Source organism: Takifugu rubripes, chromosome 8 (genome assembly GCF_901000725.2).
Source record: "Takifugu rubripes chromosome 8, fTakRub1.2, whole genome shotgun sequence".
Taxonomy (NCBI): domain Eukaryota; kingdom Metazoa; phylum Chordata; class Actinopteri; order Tetraodontiformes; family Tetraodontidae; genus Takifugu; species Takifugu rubripes.
In genome coordinates this window covers 11,211,115-11,229,390 of record NC_042292.1, presented here as the reverse complement: position 1 = coordinate 11,229,390, position 18,276 = coordinate 11,211,115, and the positions used below count along the sequence as shown (strand labels likewise).

The window sequence follows — 18,276 nt, the reverse complement described above, 5'->3', positions numbered from 1 at the left end:
TCTACGCAATTTTGTCCCTTTTCTCAGCGCAGACGATGGACGATGCCCGAGCTCTGGTGCAACGAAGGCAGGCGGAATCTGCAGATAATCTGGAGAGATTGTAACGTACAACATTGACTAATTTGTTGCTCCGGGCTACTAAGTGAAGTAGTAATTCCCGAAAAACTCTTCCAAAGATTTTTTAGAAAATAAATTTCTCTTTGCAAATAGTGTTCCTTTGTGTCTCAAATTACGTAGCTTTGTTTCAAAAGGCATAAACTAAGACTATATTGTCTTTAATAGTAACATTTTCAGTCAGTGGTTTCATTTGGAAATGTTCTATGGCGCGTTCAGCAGGGCCTAACGATTTATTTGCCAACTTCATAATAAGGCCACTCAGGCCGTCCCAGGCTGGTAGCACAACTGTGTCCAGTACAGAACCCGGAATCTGGGAATCTCTTCTCCACAGGACCTAAGCAGCTCGCAGAACTCGTGATCCCACCAGATCTCACCAGTGTCACCATTTCTAAAAAAAAAAATTTTTTTTTTTAAATAATAAAAAATTGTTGTGTCGTGTGCAATACTTTAAGTGTTAAAAAAATTGCAGGTACTCCCCATATTCAACTGTTGGTGGGTAAAATGGGGGCTGGGTGGTCAGTATCAGAACATAATTAAGTGATATGTTCACAAAATTGAACATGATGGGGAGTTTTGAAAAGAAAATTGTTTCCATACAAATTGTTTCTTTTCATATGGATATTGGCCCAAGGGAGGTCTTCAGGTGGGACTGTCCTCAGTAATTGGCTCATACGGTTCAGATGGAGACCAGACACGGAGAAAACTGGAGGAGTAAGCTATGCATGCGACAAGTAAATCATTGAAACACATTCTCGCATTTCTTTCTATTGTCAAGATAATTCTGTATGCTGCACAACACTGTAACCTTTTCTCTGTGCTGCTTTTATGTGCAACGTAAAATCTGTGTTCTTTAATCCTTTTCTGCAAATGCAGAAGTTGTTTTGCCTTGTCAGCTCCAAATGTAGAGATCCACTCCACTCACTTGACAAACTCAGTCCCTGGTGTGCTTGGGTAGCAAGTTAACATTGGCACAAACCTTGCAGAGACCTTTGTCTCTACATTTAAACCACTCATTACGGGACAAAAATGCCTAATTTGGTTCTTTGACCAGCAGACTCTCCATTCTAGTTCTATGGCAGGCCTGGCCAACCCGCGGCTCTTTGATTGGTTTCATGCGGCTCTAACGTTCATATCGAAGTTTGGGTTTGTGTTTTTTTAATGTGCTTGTTCGCTTCGCACGAGTTCAATACGGTACGTTCGCCAAAAGCGCATGCGCGTTAGATGAAAATAGCGCAACGTTTCTCAGTAGGGACGAGATCTTTTGAGTAAACCATTAGTGTCAAGTTCGCCTTCAAAATGGCAGGAAAAAATGCACGAAAGCTTCGTGACCCGGTTCCGTGATCTACAAATGAAAAGGGCACAGATTGCATTCCTCGCTGCCCCTTTTAATGTGTTTGAAAGCCCCGCTAGTCACAGGTGAGGCTGCAGCTGAGTTGGAGATGATCAATCTTCGTGAGGAGCACCAACTGAAACCTGCTTTAAGGGAAGGGGCCACTGAGTTCTGGAAAAGTGTGCCAATGGAAAAATAGCCCAATGTCAAACGGGCTGCGCTTAAGATACTGTCAATATTTGGGTCAACATACGTTTGCGAGTCTGTTTTCTACCCTAAAACACGTGAAACCAAAGCATCGATCTGTTCTGACTGCGTGGCAGCAACTGAATACAAGCCAGATTTGAAGAGGATTGTTCAAAGCAAGGAATGCCAGAAGTCCCTCTAAGCAACATGCATAGTAAGAGAAAAAAAGATATTTTAATTATTATATTTTTGTTTGTGGACTTAGTTGAATTGAGAGTTTGTGTGTGTGTGTGTGGCAGTGCACACAATGTTCATTGTTGAAAATGACTGACCCGTGGTCTGTATTCAAATTCTGTCATTATCATGTTGGTGTGTGACATTTACAATCAATCTGGCAAAGCAGAGGTCTGTGTGTGTGTGTGTGTGTGAGAGAGAGAGAGAGGAAGGGATGAGGTGATGTTCATGTGTGCCCATGTGCATGATGTGGCTCTTTGCGGTAACACAGTGAAAATGTGGCTCTGAGGCTCTGACTGGTTGCCCACCCCTGTTCTATGGGGTTACTGTTGACATCACTGGCAACAGGTGAATCAGAAGCCACCCGTGATAGCAGAAGCGCTACTGCTAGCTGGCTGCTCTTCACTTTTAAAATTAGCGAAAACATATGTCTGTCTTCGCATGTCCACTTCAATGTCACCGGTCCGGGTTCTCTTCTGGCCCCTTTGGGGCCACGCTAACATTTGTGACTATGTTCACTAACCATCTGTTTCAAACACGAAATCAACCCACCGTCGACTCACGTTGACGTTCACGTTCAACTCTCGCAAGCTCTCCTTTTCTTGAACACTCGACTCGCGAGAACTCCTAACGAGCGACCGTCTCGTGAGGGACAGGTGTGTGGCGCGTAGTGATGCACACTGGGTAATGTAGTATGCGGATCACGAATTGGGAAGCGAGAGATCGAACAGGACAGGGAACGGTGAGAAGGCTTACAAAGCGCTGGTCACATCGATAAACAAGCTGTAAACAATCCCGGAGCGGAGGGATTTTCCGAGCACGTACTTCACCCATGCCCTTTAATTAAAGATCATATACACATTTGATCTGTTTGATTTAAAAGATAAATAAAACGCCAAAAATTTTGAGGGGATTTCGGACCATTGGAAAAGCTGTGTAATAACCCGTTTTAGATGACTGATATTAACAGTGCCCATAAGATTTATAGTTTTTACAGGATTATTAAACAATAAACATGGAAAGTGGCATCAGGACTGCCATATCAGGTTTAATCAATGCTCCATTTTATTATTATTTTTGCTTACCTGTCTTACAAATTGTCTCACTTCAAAGGCTTCTGGGTTGGGAAACTCAGGGTGACAGAAAGAACCTAATTGTCACGCTTCATTAATGTCTATAAGCACCCGTTGTGCTGGGGAACTGAGGAGCTTGACTAATGAAAGCCAGATTTGATTACTGAAGTTCTTACTAGAACATCTGAAGTTAAGATGTTCATGACAGAGAAGCCGTGAGAGGGGCGAAAACGAGGAAAAATTTAACCTGACCTATCGGGAGCAAACGTGGTATCAATACCGAGATAACAGGTTGTTCAGAGATCTTCAACAGATTCCAGGTGGTTGTGGAGCTTCCTGGCAGAAGTCCAACCATGAAGTATCCAAGGGGTTGCGGATGATGGATTCCCGAACCAAACCCAGAGCAGGACACGCAGATGTGGAACCATAAGGTAGGCTAGGAGTGCTATGCAGAAATGGTTTTAGCTATCAGGCTTCTCTGCTGTGGAACCAGCTCATGTATGGGAGGCTGTTGAGTAGAAAAGTAGTGGATTTGCCTCCAATAAAAAGGTTTTACCTCTATGGCTGTCATACTAACATTACAGCTACTGGGTCATTGATATGACACTCATGCTGCCACTGGAGGATGTAAGGGCATCAAACCATGTTCCATAAATAGCGAAGTTTCCATTCAAGGTATGGATGGGGATTGAACCCATGATCTTTGGTTTACGAGACCAACGCCTTACCACTTGGCCACCACACCTGCCTTCTGATCTTTCTGTAAGTAGAGAGAACATTACAAATATAAACCTGGCGTGTGTACACTGTTTTGACCCACAGAAGTGTCTGCTAAGTCTAACATGCACATTAACAGCCCAAGAAAAAGTCCCTTTTAACTAGAAGAAACATGGAGGGGGATCCTCCTGCTGATGGCTGGTTGGGAAAAGGAGGTATATATTTTTTTATGTTAAGCTACGAAACCGCACAATGTAGTCGGCGTGAAAGCACTGCAGAGCTGTGCCAACAGTCCAGGCTTTTATTCAGTGTCCATGGCAACAAGAGCCTGGGAGACTTTCGCCAGGGTGGAGTTGGGTCAGTCGTTGCGGATACTTTTCTGCGTCATGGCCTTGCTGATGCTGCCGATTCCGCATTCATCGCTAAACACTTGGCTGCAGGCATTGATGAACACACACAAACACACACACACACCCTCTCTGCCACATTTCCCCCCATTCTTTGTATTGTTTTCCCTCAGACACGGTGACCCGTGTCTGGCAGAAATTCAGATACAAATTTGGCCTGTCAGCTTGAAAGGTTGCAACCACTTGCACATGTTTATTTCAGTCATGATTAATTATGCCTTTACTCTATTAAATAAGCACTGTTTTATAGTAGCATTAATTAGTGAGTAGAAGCTGCACACTGTTGAGTTACAGTGGATAAAAGTAATTTTCTGGTGGCATATACAGGAGTAATTCATCTACAAGCATTGTATCATTTAACAATAAGAATTGCCACATTTCAACACCAGATCCCACATTTTCTTCGCTAAATTCCATCATTTCCTGTTTCTTTTCAGAAGGTAAGTTGCACGCAGTGGAGGGGGGAAAGGAAAAACTCCTGTTTGTGGAGAGAGTAAAGCACAGCGGGTGTCGTCTGCCACCCGCCTGCATCTGTCACCACTGCAACACCAGCTTTCTCTGAGCAGACAGAAGGGGAACGGTTCTCTGCACTTGCTCATCCTTTTACTGAATATTTCCAGCCCATCAAGGTGACTGGTTTCATCTCCTTGGAGATTTAATCTTTGAGGTTTGGAGCAAAGGAGACTTACTACTTTCAGCTTTATTTTTGTTAGTATTTTTAGCAAACTATACGTGTTGCATATGTATTTTTGGACTACGTGCATAGGTAGGGATATAAGATTTACAAGGTTAGCCAACATGGATGCTACACCTTTGTTGTTTATTGTTTTATAGGTTGCTTTTTCACCATTCCAAGATGGATTATCAGGCAGACACGCACAGATACATTGGAATTTGGGGAGAAATCTTGGCTTTTTAATCTGATTTCTCCAAATTAAATAACCGCCACGAGCACCTCACATTATACTATTTACACGATCATGTGCATTATCCGATCACTCCAGAAACCGGATAACGATCACATCTTTACGGTCAGATAAATGGGTCCATCTAATGAAAGAACGAGCCAAGCACGGCGTCTGACATGGCAACGAGCTGAACCAATGCAATAAAATATAAATCAGTGTTCGATCACAATCACCAGGGCCAAGAATGAGGTCACACCGGGGTAACATTGTTAACTTTTATTTGGTCTCATCTCTTGAGCTTTTTTTTTTACGTTTGTTTCCCACAGGTTAAAACTCATAATAGCCACGAGAAATAAAAACTTTTTCACATAGTGTACACAGAAACAATCCTCTCGACACATGACAATAAAAACAGTTGAACAGGCCCAGCCCAGTGTGAGATTTCAAAAGAAATTGAAACAATAATAACTTTTTCAAAGTCTCGTGACAGCACAAAACCTCCCGAACCGGCGTAAAACAGGGGCCGTTCTGAGAGCGGTGTCGCCACGGTTGCCGGAGCAACGGGACCACGGTGCCGTCACATCCACTGGGTTTCACTAGCACGCAAAAGAAAAGACACGGAAATGAATCGACAACAACAGGGGCAAATACGCAAAGTGTCACTGAGAAAGTCCTTATATCTGTAGCAGTTTAATGCACTTAAAAAACTAAAAAACTAGACAATTTTTGTTTATGATTGGGTCTTTCTTATTTTGCTACAGTTTACAGTAAGAGCTGGTTGATTTGCTTGTTTGTTTGTTTGTTTTCCAGAATGTAAAGTTCCATGTGAAGCACCCAGACATACAACTTAAATACTCCAGTGAAAACTTATTAAATGCTTCATTTGCATTGAGTTCCATCATCTTAAAGTAGACTGCGTCTGTGGCCATCTCCAAAACAGGGAGTGTTCCAGTGTGTAAAAACAAATAAAAGATGCCCATTTATAAATATCCGCTTACATAAAGCTTAAGACGTCTTTTTTTTTTTTTTTTTTTTTTAAATGTAGTTGGAAACCGTCAAGAGGAAAGAATTAAGAGTATGGAGAGGTTTTACCAGTGTGTCAGCAGGATTTGGACCATCCGAGCCATTTCAAACTGCCTATATGGGTCATTTAGAGTTCATCTACTTAAGCTGGGGGTGCAGGGTGTTGGTTCACATCTGCTTTGAAGAGTTTTGCTCTGTCCTAAATTTTCTTAACAAAAATAAAGCCGGGCGAGTTTTAAGAAACGTGCAAGAAGAGGAAGAAAAACCACGACTGTACAGGGACAAGTTGGCAGCAACCTTTAGATTTTATATTGGCATAATTGGTGATTAAGGATAATCTTTGCAATGTTGTGGCCGATCCAAATGCCAGAAAAGGCTGAAATGTCAGTGCTGAGGGCAGCCTATCCCATAATGCCTTGAATTAAAGGAATAACCGCTGCTTCTACCAGATTTGGAAATAACCTATTATACTGCATTAGCTAGTTGCCAAAAATATAATGAAGAAAACAAATCTTTGATGGTCATCAACTCCAGCCACTGGGGTACGGAGGGACGAGGGTGTTAAATTATGGGATGCAGTCACGAGGTAGGTCATGCAAATGTTAGCCATTCTGTTCAAATGCTAATATCAATGACGTGAGATGAATTCTAATATCTATAAGCCGCTCAACATTTTCCTGCAACGTTGGTGCATCAGCGATTAATTCTCGACACTTAGGAGATGTGAGCTGTTTACTCGGCCATTTGTGTGCTGCCAAAATCATTTTACCCTCAGAAATAAACCTACGGACGGCGCCCATTCTGGGGAGATCCCAAGGTAATTGGGTGTCAATAGCTAGACAGAGCAATAATCCAGATCACGGGGGTGTTGAGTGGAAGTGGGTGTGAGTGGGGGTCCTTGACTTAATGAGCTCATATACATGAGGCCCAATTACTGCAGCTTTCACTGTTACAAAAAAGGACAGCAGATGGTGACTGAAAATCGTATCAAACCTCATGCTGAGAAGTGCTGCTGTCCAGATCACTGGGAAATGTGCAACGTCCGCCCAGTCGGTGGTGATATTTGATCATTTTGCTCTTGGCCTGTTACAAAACAGTGGAGGGCAAATGTTCTCGCCCAGTGCTTTTTTAGTTAAACCTTGGATGGAGCTTTTGCTCAGTCTGAAAGTGACTGGTGAGCATCTCTGTCGAATCTGTGGTGACGGACAGCAGAGTGTTAGCATTAGCGCGAGTTCTCAGCTAATGCAAAGAAGGGGCAGATGTAGTTCCTAAATGTGACAGCCGAAGCCAAAAAAACTGGGTGACCACTAAAGGAATTCCCCCAAGTTTTCTTTTTATTCCCTCAGCTATTGAACTACAGTTCAGAGATTTAGCATTTGGCTAAAGAAGGATGTTGTTTGTTTAATATATCCAATTGCTACATAGCCTGCTAGCTAGCTGCATAAAAATAAAAAAGGGTGCCCTTTTGAAGATCAAATAGGGAAGGAAAATTAGAATGTGGAGTGGAGCCGACAAACAGATGAGCCGCGAGTGTCAAGTTGAATCAGACACTTGACGGACTCAAAGAAAACACGACTGCAATAATCTGCCAGATGTTTCAATCATCTCTGTTGCCGTCATCTGGAAGAGTCTTGCCAGCTGTGATCTAGGCCTGATGATGATCACTCCCATTGCATTGTGGGTTTTACTAATTTGACAAAGCAATAACTTGCCAAATGCCACATCCGTAAAACGCCAAGGGGACACAAACACGGCAGGAAGTCCCTGTGCTTTTGCTAGCGTTTAAAGAGCGTTTAAATCAAAGCAGACATCAAAGCTGCTAGTTATTGCATCCTGGATTATGTAATCTGTTAATAATTAGATGAGAGTTTGGGGAAAAGAATGTCGGGGCTTTTTTGTTTGTGCAATAAATAAAAACCTGACTAAAACAGAGTTTGAAAATCCTCAGCTTCAGGCCAAATCGTCCTTGAAATGTTTGGAGAGAAAAAGCAGACGGTTTTAGGAAAAGAGGGTTCGAGATTCTTTCAAGTCTCCTGCATAAAGTAGCACAGAAGAGGCAACATTTGGGAGGAAGGCAATAATCTAACTCAGGGCACATGGACGTGTATTAATACGTACGCGCTTGCTTTCTCCCATCATCAAGAGGCTAGTTATCATTAGCCCTCTGTGTTTGTCAGTCAGATTATTAGGCTAATCTTGCGTTGTTTTCCTTCTGAGAAAAGGTTTCAACCCTTTACCTGAACAACAACGCTGTTGTCTTCCAGTGGCTCGCAGAAGAGATTAGCTTAATTGGTGGTTACGCTCCATAATGCTTCAACTATAATTAGTCTTTTGTCACTTTAAGATACAAATTAAAAAAGAGATTTCATATTTCATATTAGACCTTGCTTTAGTGCACTGTATTGATATCGATTTTTCAACGTCATTGTTTATAAAGGCATTCCAAATCATGGTGAATCGTTTTAAAGAACTCTAAAAAAGAGACGAGATTAAGAGGCAGTCAAAGAAAAGACAGCCCACGGTCACTTCCGCTAGCCTACTCTGGCATAACAGGAGGGAAAAGGCTAGCTATGCCAACGCTAACATAATCCATCCGAATCCACTTGCCCTTAAAAAGTTTGTGATCACAAAGCAGATTTGAACCAGTACTTTTATTATTAGCTTAGTGTTACCATAGTTATATTTCTTTTAAAAAACAGATTTTGTGGCTGCTTTGTGTGGCTCTGCTGACCCTCTGAAACTCATCGCTGAAGAATCAAGAACGGACGAACGACGCTGAATGAACGTGTTTGTTCAAAAACAGGGAGATAAGAGTTGCTGGTGCAGCCTGAGACGCTGCACCACTGCACAGCTAATAGTCTGACTTGTCCTAAGCACACAAGGATTTGCATATTTGCATCACTTTGAGGTTATTTAGGGGAAGAATCCCACATTTTATATGAAACGACTAGCAAAAAAAGCTCATGCTAAAACCTTTCAGTGGTTCTGTGTGATTTTCTCAATTATCTGTGAGCGATCCAGTGTCACAAACCACCCATATGGCACTTAAATCAACTTGCCTGCATAAATGCATTGAGAGGGTACTTATAGCATCATCCTGGCATTCTTTGGCATATGAAGGGAATGTTGAAGGCTTCCCGCCCATCTTGTTTCCTGTGCCGGCTACACCCAAAGGAACCTGTATAATCCCTGTCAATTCCTCCCAATTGTGACTGCAACGTTATGGAATGTCTGGTTCCTGCTCCTGTCTAGATCCATACGGAGGATCTGGTGCCTTTGCTATAATGTAGCAGAAAACGAGCTTTAGCCAGACAAACGAGTCGGGCCGACACATGGACATTTCCTTTACATTGAGCGACTGGGTTTTCAAATTTAAGCCAAATTTGGAGCGGTTTTTTTGTCCTTTTCCACCCGATGACCCGATCAAGGATCCTCGCAGAGAAACATATTAAAAGCGCTTCAACGAGGCACTCGTTAATCGTGGCGAAGCGTTCCGTTTGCTGCAGAGAGCGAGAGGCGGATAAAGCTGTGCAAGTTGCCTCGGCCAACTCTGCATTGTCACCATGCTTCAAGGGGTAAAAAAGCAAGTGGTACGAGTAGTCTAACAATCTGACGATGGGGGGGGGGGGGTGCAGCGGTCTTCCAGAGTAATTGAGATTCCGAGAGAAGGAAAAACTGCTTGTTTGGTGGCAGCGGTCCAAAAATCCTTGACGCTTCCTGATTTCCAGAGCAGCAGGAGGTGCACAGACACCCGACAACCACTGATGGGAGACTTCCCACGGTGGCTTCAAAGATGGCCGTGCAGTTTTTCACAAATCCAGTTCCTAGTAGTGCGTCACAAAACGGGGTTCCTTAGAACCTGTCGTCTCTCAGCTGGGTCGGGGGTTTGAAAGGCTTGAGCCCCAGAGTCCTGCGGGGGTGGGCTCTCTCTTTGGTGCCATCCAGGGGTTTGCTGCAGGCCGCCCAGCCCAGGTCGATGAAGGGGGAGTCGGCGGGGTTGAGGGGGGCTATCCTGATGGATGGGAGGGTGGGCGAGCCGTTGGTGGAGCAAGGTGCTGATCGGGAGGTGGGGAAAGGGGCCAGGAAGGGGTCGAAGGCGGATCCTGTGTCTGAGCTGCTCGACGGGTCCGCCTTGAGGGCGAACGGGTCACAGTCGGGCGAAGGAAAGGGGTCGCAGTTGTGAAAGGGGTTGGTGGGCGACGGCTGGTAGCCCAGCAGGCTGCTGTCCGAGCGCTTCAGGCCGCGGCCGGAGCCTGAGCTCCCGCCGCCGGCTGAGATGAAACTCCAAGGGTCGATGCGAGGCCGGACCGGAGACGGGCGAGGACGGGGGATGACGCTGACCTCCAGGCGGCCGGCCTTGGGACTCCACAGAGCGGGGTTGGGGTGCAGAGGATAGGAAACCGACTTTTCCTCCAAGTCCTGCAGGTCTTTGTAGAGCGGCAGGTCCAAAGCTGGAGACAGAGACAGAACCGGCGTTATAGAGGGGTTCCAAGCACAAGCGCCAATTACAAACGACGATCCATGAGATCGTTAGAAAATAAAGAGAATGACCAAAGTCCCACAATGGTGATGTCGTTATAAAAAAGTGATGCGAAGCAAACAAAGGAAACCCTTAAACCGAGCTCAATAAACCCTCCTGAAAAGATTCATTTAGACCAACACGGTTGTTCCTGAGCTTTGGGAACGAACCGTCCGAGCAACTGAGCCAATAAAAGAGTGGCAGCGCGTCAACCCGGGTCTGCTTGGTACCTGCCTCGGAAATGCTGGGTTTAGGACGTAGAACCAGATATAAGTGGGAAACATCAGCACAGGCCTCTGGCTGCTGCACTTAAAATGATCAACCAGCCTACTTCCTAAAGCTCAGAACTTTGTCAGAATTTCTAAAGGATGAATGTTAGGCTCTGGGGGGGGGGGAGGGGGGCAGAGAATCCAGCCGAAATTGCCCAAAATGTTTGACAGGCTGCACTTACTACATGACATCTAACAATATTAAAGGCTGCATCAGCGATGGGACGAGACAGTTGTGGACAGTGGAGCCGTCCGGCCCCTCGCTGCCAGCGGAGCGGTTGGAACACTTTATTGTGCTTCTCGGAGCTTTTATGGACAGTCGGAGTCCTGCAGAGAGCGGAGGGTTTTCACTCCGAAAAAAACGAGAGTTTGGGAGGAAAGAAAAATTGAGAAATTTGGATTTGGCACAGAATTCAACCTTGAACAGGAAACACAAAAACTGGAAATTGCAACGTTGAGGCAGGCAGGTAATGGGAATTCTGCTCTGAATGGGATCCACTTTCCTGCGTCGTGGGTGCCCGATTTATTCATGTCAAAAATCAAACTCCTAAATTAGCATCTATCCGTGCTTGAAATAAACAGCCAAGGCTATTTAAGCCCAACGCTCGCGCGCGCGGCGCACGTGTGTCGCCGCGGCGGAGCTGCCGAAGGTTTTGCGTACGCCCCCAAAACCCTGAAAGAAAAGAGAAGTCCTACTTGAAACAGGGGAACACAACAGAGGGCTGAGCGCTAGCTTTGCTGGACATGTATTAGCGGTGAAATACAGAGGGCCAGCTGTTAGCAGCGATATGCAAATGATGCGGTGCAAAGCTTTGATGGGAATGAAAAGGCTCCTGCAACGCTGGATCGTTGTTCCTGGGAAAAGATTGTGCAGAAAAGAGGACGACAACGACTCAGAGAGAACTGTCGGTTGTCCCGCCGCGGTGCAACGACTGGATCCAGTTTTGGAGGACGGGCTCCCCAAGACCCTGTTCAAGACCCTGTTCAAGACCCTGTTCAAGACCCTGTTCAAGACCCTGTTCAAGACCCTTTGTGAAGGCAGAAAAAGTGAACGAGCTGTTGGAAAGAAACTGCTAATAACATAATATAATTGAATAATAACAATTGAATAATAAAATTCATTCAATTTGACATCTTAGTTATCAGATAAATTGTATCGTGTATAATGTCTCTCGTGTGAATAGGCCCAAATGTTTCTTTAAAAGGGCGTGAAGGACTGTTGGGGGAACCAAAACAAGGCTAAAACGATGTTAAAGGTGAATCATAAAGGTGAGATCCTGGTCCCTCGACCCCAGAGGGTCAAAGTACAGAGTCTCCATTTGTTTCCAGACATTTGAGAGACCGTGAAGGACAAATGGACACGCCGACTGTACGACCTCATGGTACGACCTCTATCTGAAGGACAAATGGACACGCCGACTGTATGACCTCATGGTACGACCTCTATCTGAAGGACAAATGGACACGCCGACTGTATGACCTCATGGTACGACCTCTATCTGAAGGACAAATGGACACGCCGACTGTACGACCTCATGGTACGACCTCATGGTACGACCTCTATCTGAAGGACAACTCCAGTCGTGACAAAGGCGAAATAAGGTAATTTGAGTAGTAAAAAGAAAACATCGGACCTAGCTGAGAGCCGTGCAGGCCTTGGCTGGACCTCCTCCTCTCAGCGCGATGCGCCCACGCCTCAAAGTCCAGCTCCCCGTTGGTGGATGTGGTGGTGGGGGCCCGCTCCGCGGGGCTGCCCCTGCCGTGGCGCGGGGGTGTCCTGGGGCTCTGCGGACTGTGCAGTGGCTGTTGCATTCGGTGACCGCTCCTCTCACGGGGGATGGGTGGAGGCGGCGTCAGGGGCAACGGCTTGATGTCTTGGTACTGGAGAGGTAAATCCAAGAAAGATCTCGGGAGCAGCTCGGAGGTGGAGAAAGTGATGAGGTCATCCACGACTGGGGGGTCTGGAATAACGGGCTTAGTGGGACAAATCTCCGGTTCAGAAGGAGTGCGGTCACCGAGGAAAGAGGCGTTAGTTCGAGGGGGCACCCTCGGGGGAATATCCAGGCAGCGACCTAATCCTACGGACGCCAAGAGGGAGCCGCTGCCGAGCAGGGCGCGGTGGGTGCTCCTAACGACGCCACCGAGGGACCCCCTCTCCGGCCTCGGGGAGCCGGCGGGAGAGGAGCCGCCTTCTTCGCTGCCCGAGTCTCGCTGAGACAGAGGGAGTCGCAGGCTGTCCTTCACCCAGAAGCCTGGAAAAGAGGGAAAAACGTCTGCATCTATTACCCAGAGAGAATGGAGGGGGAAGAGGTTTGATTATTCATTTCCATTTATTCAGAATTTACATTCATGCTAGTGACTAATGGAAGTGGGGCCGTGAGTGGGGCCGTGAGTGGGGTACCGTTCTGAGCAGGGGGCGTGGGAGTGGAGGGCCTGTATTCCTCAAAATCATCGTTGGATTCTCCGTTCTCGCTGCTGTGCGTCTCCAGGAGCTTGGCCCTCATCGACAAACTGAAAGCGGCAAAACATCCGACCGTTAAACGGAAAGATTTCAAATCCGCCTCCGCCAAAGTCGATGCGAACACGAGCGCAAACCTACCCACTTTCCTGGGGACTGAGACGCAGCACTTTAGGGCTTTTGGGACTTTTGGGGCTCTGGGGTCTCCAATGGGGGCCCAGTCTCAGGTCTCCGTTAGCTTGTTTGTGAGAAGGCGCCTCTAGGGCCCAGACCGGGATCAAGCCAAAGCTCTTGCTGTTGTCACTCGGACTCACTGCAAGTGGAAATGGGAAAGAAGAAACCGCAGACGTACATAATAAGTAGGACTCGTGAAATCACACAATTCAAAGCACAAGTGATTACTTATTTAACAGTAACACGAAACATGGAAGCCCTGCAGATATTTCCTCGATATTCCCGAAACGTTTAGGTCCAGATTGATTCCTTCTATATCTGCCTCACAGAGCAGAGAGTGTGTGGAAGGAGACGTTCAGAACGCCAGGAGGAGGACAAGTCTTCCAAAAAGGTGTTTCACTCGCCTATTGTTCGCAGAACGGAAGCACACTCTGGCATCCCAGTGTGTGACTGCTATACAGGAAGGTCTTCACACCCCATAATATGTGCCATAATACGTGCTAGTCTCCTCACTCTGTCGCACATTCAAAAAGCACAGAAGGAACCCCTCAATGCATCCGTCAGTGGGTCACAAGAAGCAGGAGTGGACGCCATTGTAACCTTCCAGAGCCATATCGTCTTGCTTAATTTCACTCTGTGTAGGTTCTGCCATCCCCCTCATTCTGCTCACCTGAGACAGTCTCAGCTGAAAAAGAACTTTTATTTTCATTTTACCACTGGGCCGTAGTACAAATCTGAGCCTGTCAGAGCTGCTTACGATCACACGGTCAGTCCAAAGAGATGGGCTGAGATTCCAGGCACCTCGCTTCAGAATGAATTATTATGTGCCGGACATAAAGTGGGTCGCTGCTACGTAGAATTATGCTGCTTATAGGACCTCGTGAGTTTAGAAAGCAAACCTTATCCCATGCTTTTACGGCAACGTCTTGTGGTCTGTTTTGTGTAAACAATCTTTTTGTGGTGTGCTTTTCTATATTTTTCCTGTGGGTTTCTCTGCCTCTATTTGCAGCTGCAGCTACACCCCTTCTCTCCCCCTTTCTGCTGGAGCAAAAAATCCCTCCCCGCTTATTTTTAATTCAGTAAACACCACCGCTCCATGCACAGAAATCTCCTGCTCCGTTTCTCCTGAGTAACAAAGCTCAACGGAGCCCCCCATCGCCGCATTTGAGGTACTGCAACTGGGGGCTGCAGAAGGGGAAAAAGCTGCTGAGCTATTGAGAGGAAGTCAGATAATATTTGGGCTGGAACAGACCAGTGAAAAGGGAAAGGGTGTGTGTGTGAAAGAGAAAGCAGGGAGGGGGAAAAGACAAGAGAGAGGGGGCCCAAATGGAAACAAAGAAAGACAAAACTATGTTGGTGTTTGGAAGCACATTAAAGGAGAGCATTTGGAAAGAAAATAATGCTGGGATTGTTTCTGGAAGCATGAACATACATATGAAATTATGCTGCGTATACATACACGCGCATGTGGCATTACTCACGCTGAATGGCGCGTAAACGTGGCCCAAAGGACGGCGACGATCCCAAAGCCAAATCAGGGGAGTTGCGCCTCTTCTCCAGACCTGGCGATGCCTGCACAGTGATCTTGTGGATGAAATCTGCAGAGCAGAGAGCAGAAGACAGTTTAACATGGCGTGCAGCAGAAATCAGTGGGGAGCACATTTAAGATGACTTCCTGTGTTATAAATGGGGCAGTTTGTGTTTTTAACTAATCGGTGCACATTTAACATTAGCATGCTTGTTAGGTTAGCTCTTCAATGACTTCCTGTATGTTAGCGACAGCAAGCTAAACTTCTACTTTTTTCCCTTCCCTATTTTTGGTTTGATTTGTTAGTATATATATATATATATATGATTCTCTTTAGAATTAATTCTTTTTTTAAACCAATCTGGGAATGGCAAACCCATTACTATAACTGCATTTTCTAATAAAGGCTGCCTGATAAAAACATCCCTGCTAATACGAGCTAGTCCAAACTGCCTGATGTGTACCAAGAGGGAAATTTTCTAACAAATTATTCCCTTGAGTTTGTAATACATGCCCTCATATTATGAACCATTAACTCAATTTAATATGCACACATTATCAATTTCCCTCCCCCAGTCCATTACTTGCACCTTGGCCTTTGGATTTCATAAATGGTTTTAAATACAGAAAATGAATTCTGTATTTAAATTTCATTTACATTTCAAGCATATCACCCAATCAAATATTATTATATTTGACTCGAAGCAAGATTTTTTTTTTTCCCCTCGGACTCCTACACCTCCTTCAACGCGTGCTGCTTAAATCTATAAACAACCAGTTTACAGCAAAAATCATCTCTGGAGACGTGATATTTGGAGCTGGTCGAGACAAAACTATCTGGCTCTCTGTTCGCACAATAACACAGAAACGGATTTTCAGGAAATGTTAATCATATTCCAGGAAGAAATGATTAAATCATGTTGATATTCCGGAATCCGAAGGGACATTGTCCAAAGTCAACCTACCATGTTGGCTAACCTTTATGACTACGACCTACATATGTATGAATGAAATGCATTGTGGGATACCTGGCCAAGTCCGCACAAGCCACATCTGATGTAAACTTAATAAAATGGGCGGAGCAAGTGCAGGTTCAGGAAACGCTTACTTGGCAGCTTTTGAACTCAGAATTGGGCAGCGATGGATGACGCAAGAGCACGAGGAGCGAGAAGTGCGCGTGTTGAGAAACGCTAGCGTGACTGTGACTGAGGCCAAAACCGCCCCAGCTGCTGTGTCTCAGAGCGCTTTGACAGCAACGACGGGGGAATTAGCGGGACCGTTTCAGTGGTGGACAGCATCCTAGGGGACGCACGGACCTTGAGGCATGCTGATCTCGCCGTTCTTGCCCTTGAGCTTGTGCTTTTTGAAAGTGCCCTTCCTCTTCTTGACGTTGGGTTTCTCCTGGTTCTGGTTGAGGTGCAGAATGAGGAGGCTGAGTTCCCGTTCGAATACGTCCTGCTCCCACTGCGCCAGCTGCTGCTCGCGCTGCCGCAGGAACTCTTCGTGGGACTTTTGTTCCAGGGCCGCTCGCTTCAGTTCCTCCTCGCGACATCGCAGCTCCTGGAGGAGAAAAGAGGGGGGCAGCGGGACAAAAAATGAGGCGGGAGCAAGTGACGGCAGGTCCCGGTCCTCTCTGGCGGAACGTGCGGATTGCATCGTTAACGGGAGAGATACGAGTTCTCAGTTTTAATTAAAACTCTTGTGAAAATGAACATGGTGGTCACCATCTCAAAAGATGCGTACATTGATGCAGACAGCTGATCTCCTAGAAATATCCCAACGACTATAGAGAAACGTCCATTTCCGAGCAACCCTAGAGGTCATTATGGTAATTGTTCTTTTTCTTGCTCTCTTTTCTAGGTTCAGGTTTGGATCAGCTTTTTTAAGATACCAGCAAACCTGGAAAGATCACTGCTTCTTCACAATATTCAATTATTTTTTTGCATTTTATTTTTATCCGTACCGGATAATAAACACTACCATATATGGTGTACTATTGTTATTGTTATTGTTATTGTTAGCATTAGGTTATTACCCGCAACCCTGCTAAAAGACGGGATTGGATTGATTATTTTGCTGCTAGCAGTACTGGATGTTTCCAATGAATAAGCCTTCTAAATAGCAACCTTGAGTAGCATAAAAGCACACAGGAGGATGCCTTGATAAAACATTTTCAATATCCAGCATATCAACAATTCAAGAATTATAAAGGGCTAAAGGAGCTAAAACCCAGTGCAATTGTCAAGAGCAGTGATGAATGCAACATTCACATATCTAAACAACATTCTCCTGAAAAAATAACTAAATAATATCATAAACCAACATCAGCTTTGCGTTTTGAATACACGTCAAAATGCAAAGGCTTTTTTTTTTTACCTTCTCTTTTGCCCGAAGTTCATCAAACATGTCTTGAATCTCCAACTTCCAGTCCTCCTGCAGCGAGTGGAAGGAGTCCTGCGGCATCTCTTCCTTCACCTGCCTCTCCAGGGTTGTCAGCTGAGCGAGGATGGAGCTGAAATTAGGTCTGCGGTGAGGGTCCTGGTCCCAGCACTCTGTCACACACACACACACACACAAACGAGCGTTGCTACAGAGGAGTGGAATACAGTGCTTGACAAAGGCGATTGTGAACCGCGGCACCTGAAACGAGGCCGACTGAATAAAGCCAAACGCCGTCACAGTTGCCTGGTTTAAGGGTCAACGATGTAAACATCGGCTGTATTTTAAAGCGGACGTAAAGTAAATAATCTGGCCAAAGCGATTTATTTGTCATTTTGAAAAAGGGAAGAGTACACATGGGTAAAAATATATTGCACAAGCTAGCATAAAAAACACTTCCCCTCCAGGGCCATGTTTCTTACACTGTACAGGAAGCCGTTTTCTCAACTCCGGCTCAGCTTTAGGGAAATGGAAACAATTTTGTTCTCATGCAAGAATACTCTCACGCGTCTTAACCCAGCTCTACGGTGCGTCGCCTTACGTGGCCTCTGCTCACAGGTCCTACCTGCCATGAGCTGAGCAAACGGCTCGGGGCACGTGGAAGGGATGGGCAGAGTCAGCTTGTTGACGGCAACCCCGTAGGCCACGGCCAGGCCGTCGATCCCTTTGTACGGAGCCTCGCCGGTGAGCAGCTCCCAGAGCAGGACGCCATAGCTGGAGGAGAACACCAGAATTTATTTTCGAGGCGACTTTCGTTTCTCCCCATTTTTGGGGTGAAACGTGACCTCTACAGTGGCTTCCAGTAGTTCCAGAACAAAACATCAGATCTCTCCCAATCGGCTTTAGCTTCTTTGGCAATTTGAGCTACAGCAGCTCGTCCGTTTAACCGGACCA

General features: G+C 45.7%; 1 protein-coding gene and 1 non-coding gene across 2 annotated transcripts in view; both read right to left on the bottom strand.

Moving 5' to 3' along the window:
* Positions 1 to 3,613: 3,613 nt before the first annotated feature.
* Positions 3,614 to 3,685, bottom strand: trnat-cgu (transfer RNA threonine (anticodon CGU)). The gene has a single exon. It is a non-coding gene; the product is annotated as a tRNA-Thr (tRNA).
* Positions 3,686 to 5,233: 1,548 nt separating this feature from the next.
* Positions 5,234 to 18,276, bottom strand: part of LOC101079141 (mitogen-activated protein kinase kinase kinase 11) — a 30,860-nt gene continuing 17,817 nt past the window's right edge. Inside the window, exons 3-10 of the mRNA XM_011606564.2 lie at positions 17,948 to 18,096; positions 17,320 to 17,495; positions 16,260 to 16,503; positions 14,897 to 15,013; positions 13,383 to 13,554; positions 13,185 to 13,294; positions 12,418 to 13,035; positions 5,234 to 10,446 (exon numbers count right to left, since the gene is read on the bottom strand). Coding sequence (XP_011604866.1) covers positions 9,848 to 10,446; positions 12,418 to 13,035; positions 13,185 to 13,294; positions 13,383 to 13,554; positions 14,897 to 15,013; positions 16,260 to 16,503; positions 17,320 to 17,495; positions 17,948 to 18,096 — 2,185 coding nt within the window. The 3' untranslated portion in view covers positions 5,234 to 9,847. The remainder of the gene's footprint in view (positions 10,447 to 12,417; positions 13,036 to 13,184; positions 13,295 to 13,382; positions 13,555 to 14,896; positions 15,014 to 16,259; positions 16,504 to 17,319; positions 17,496 to 17,947; positions 18,097 to 18,276) is intronic.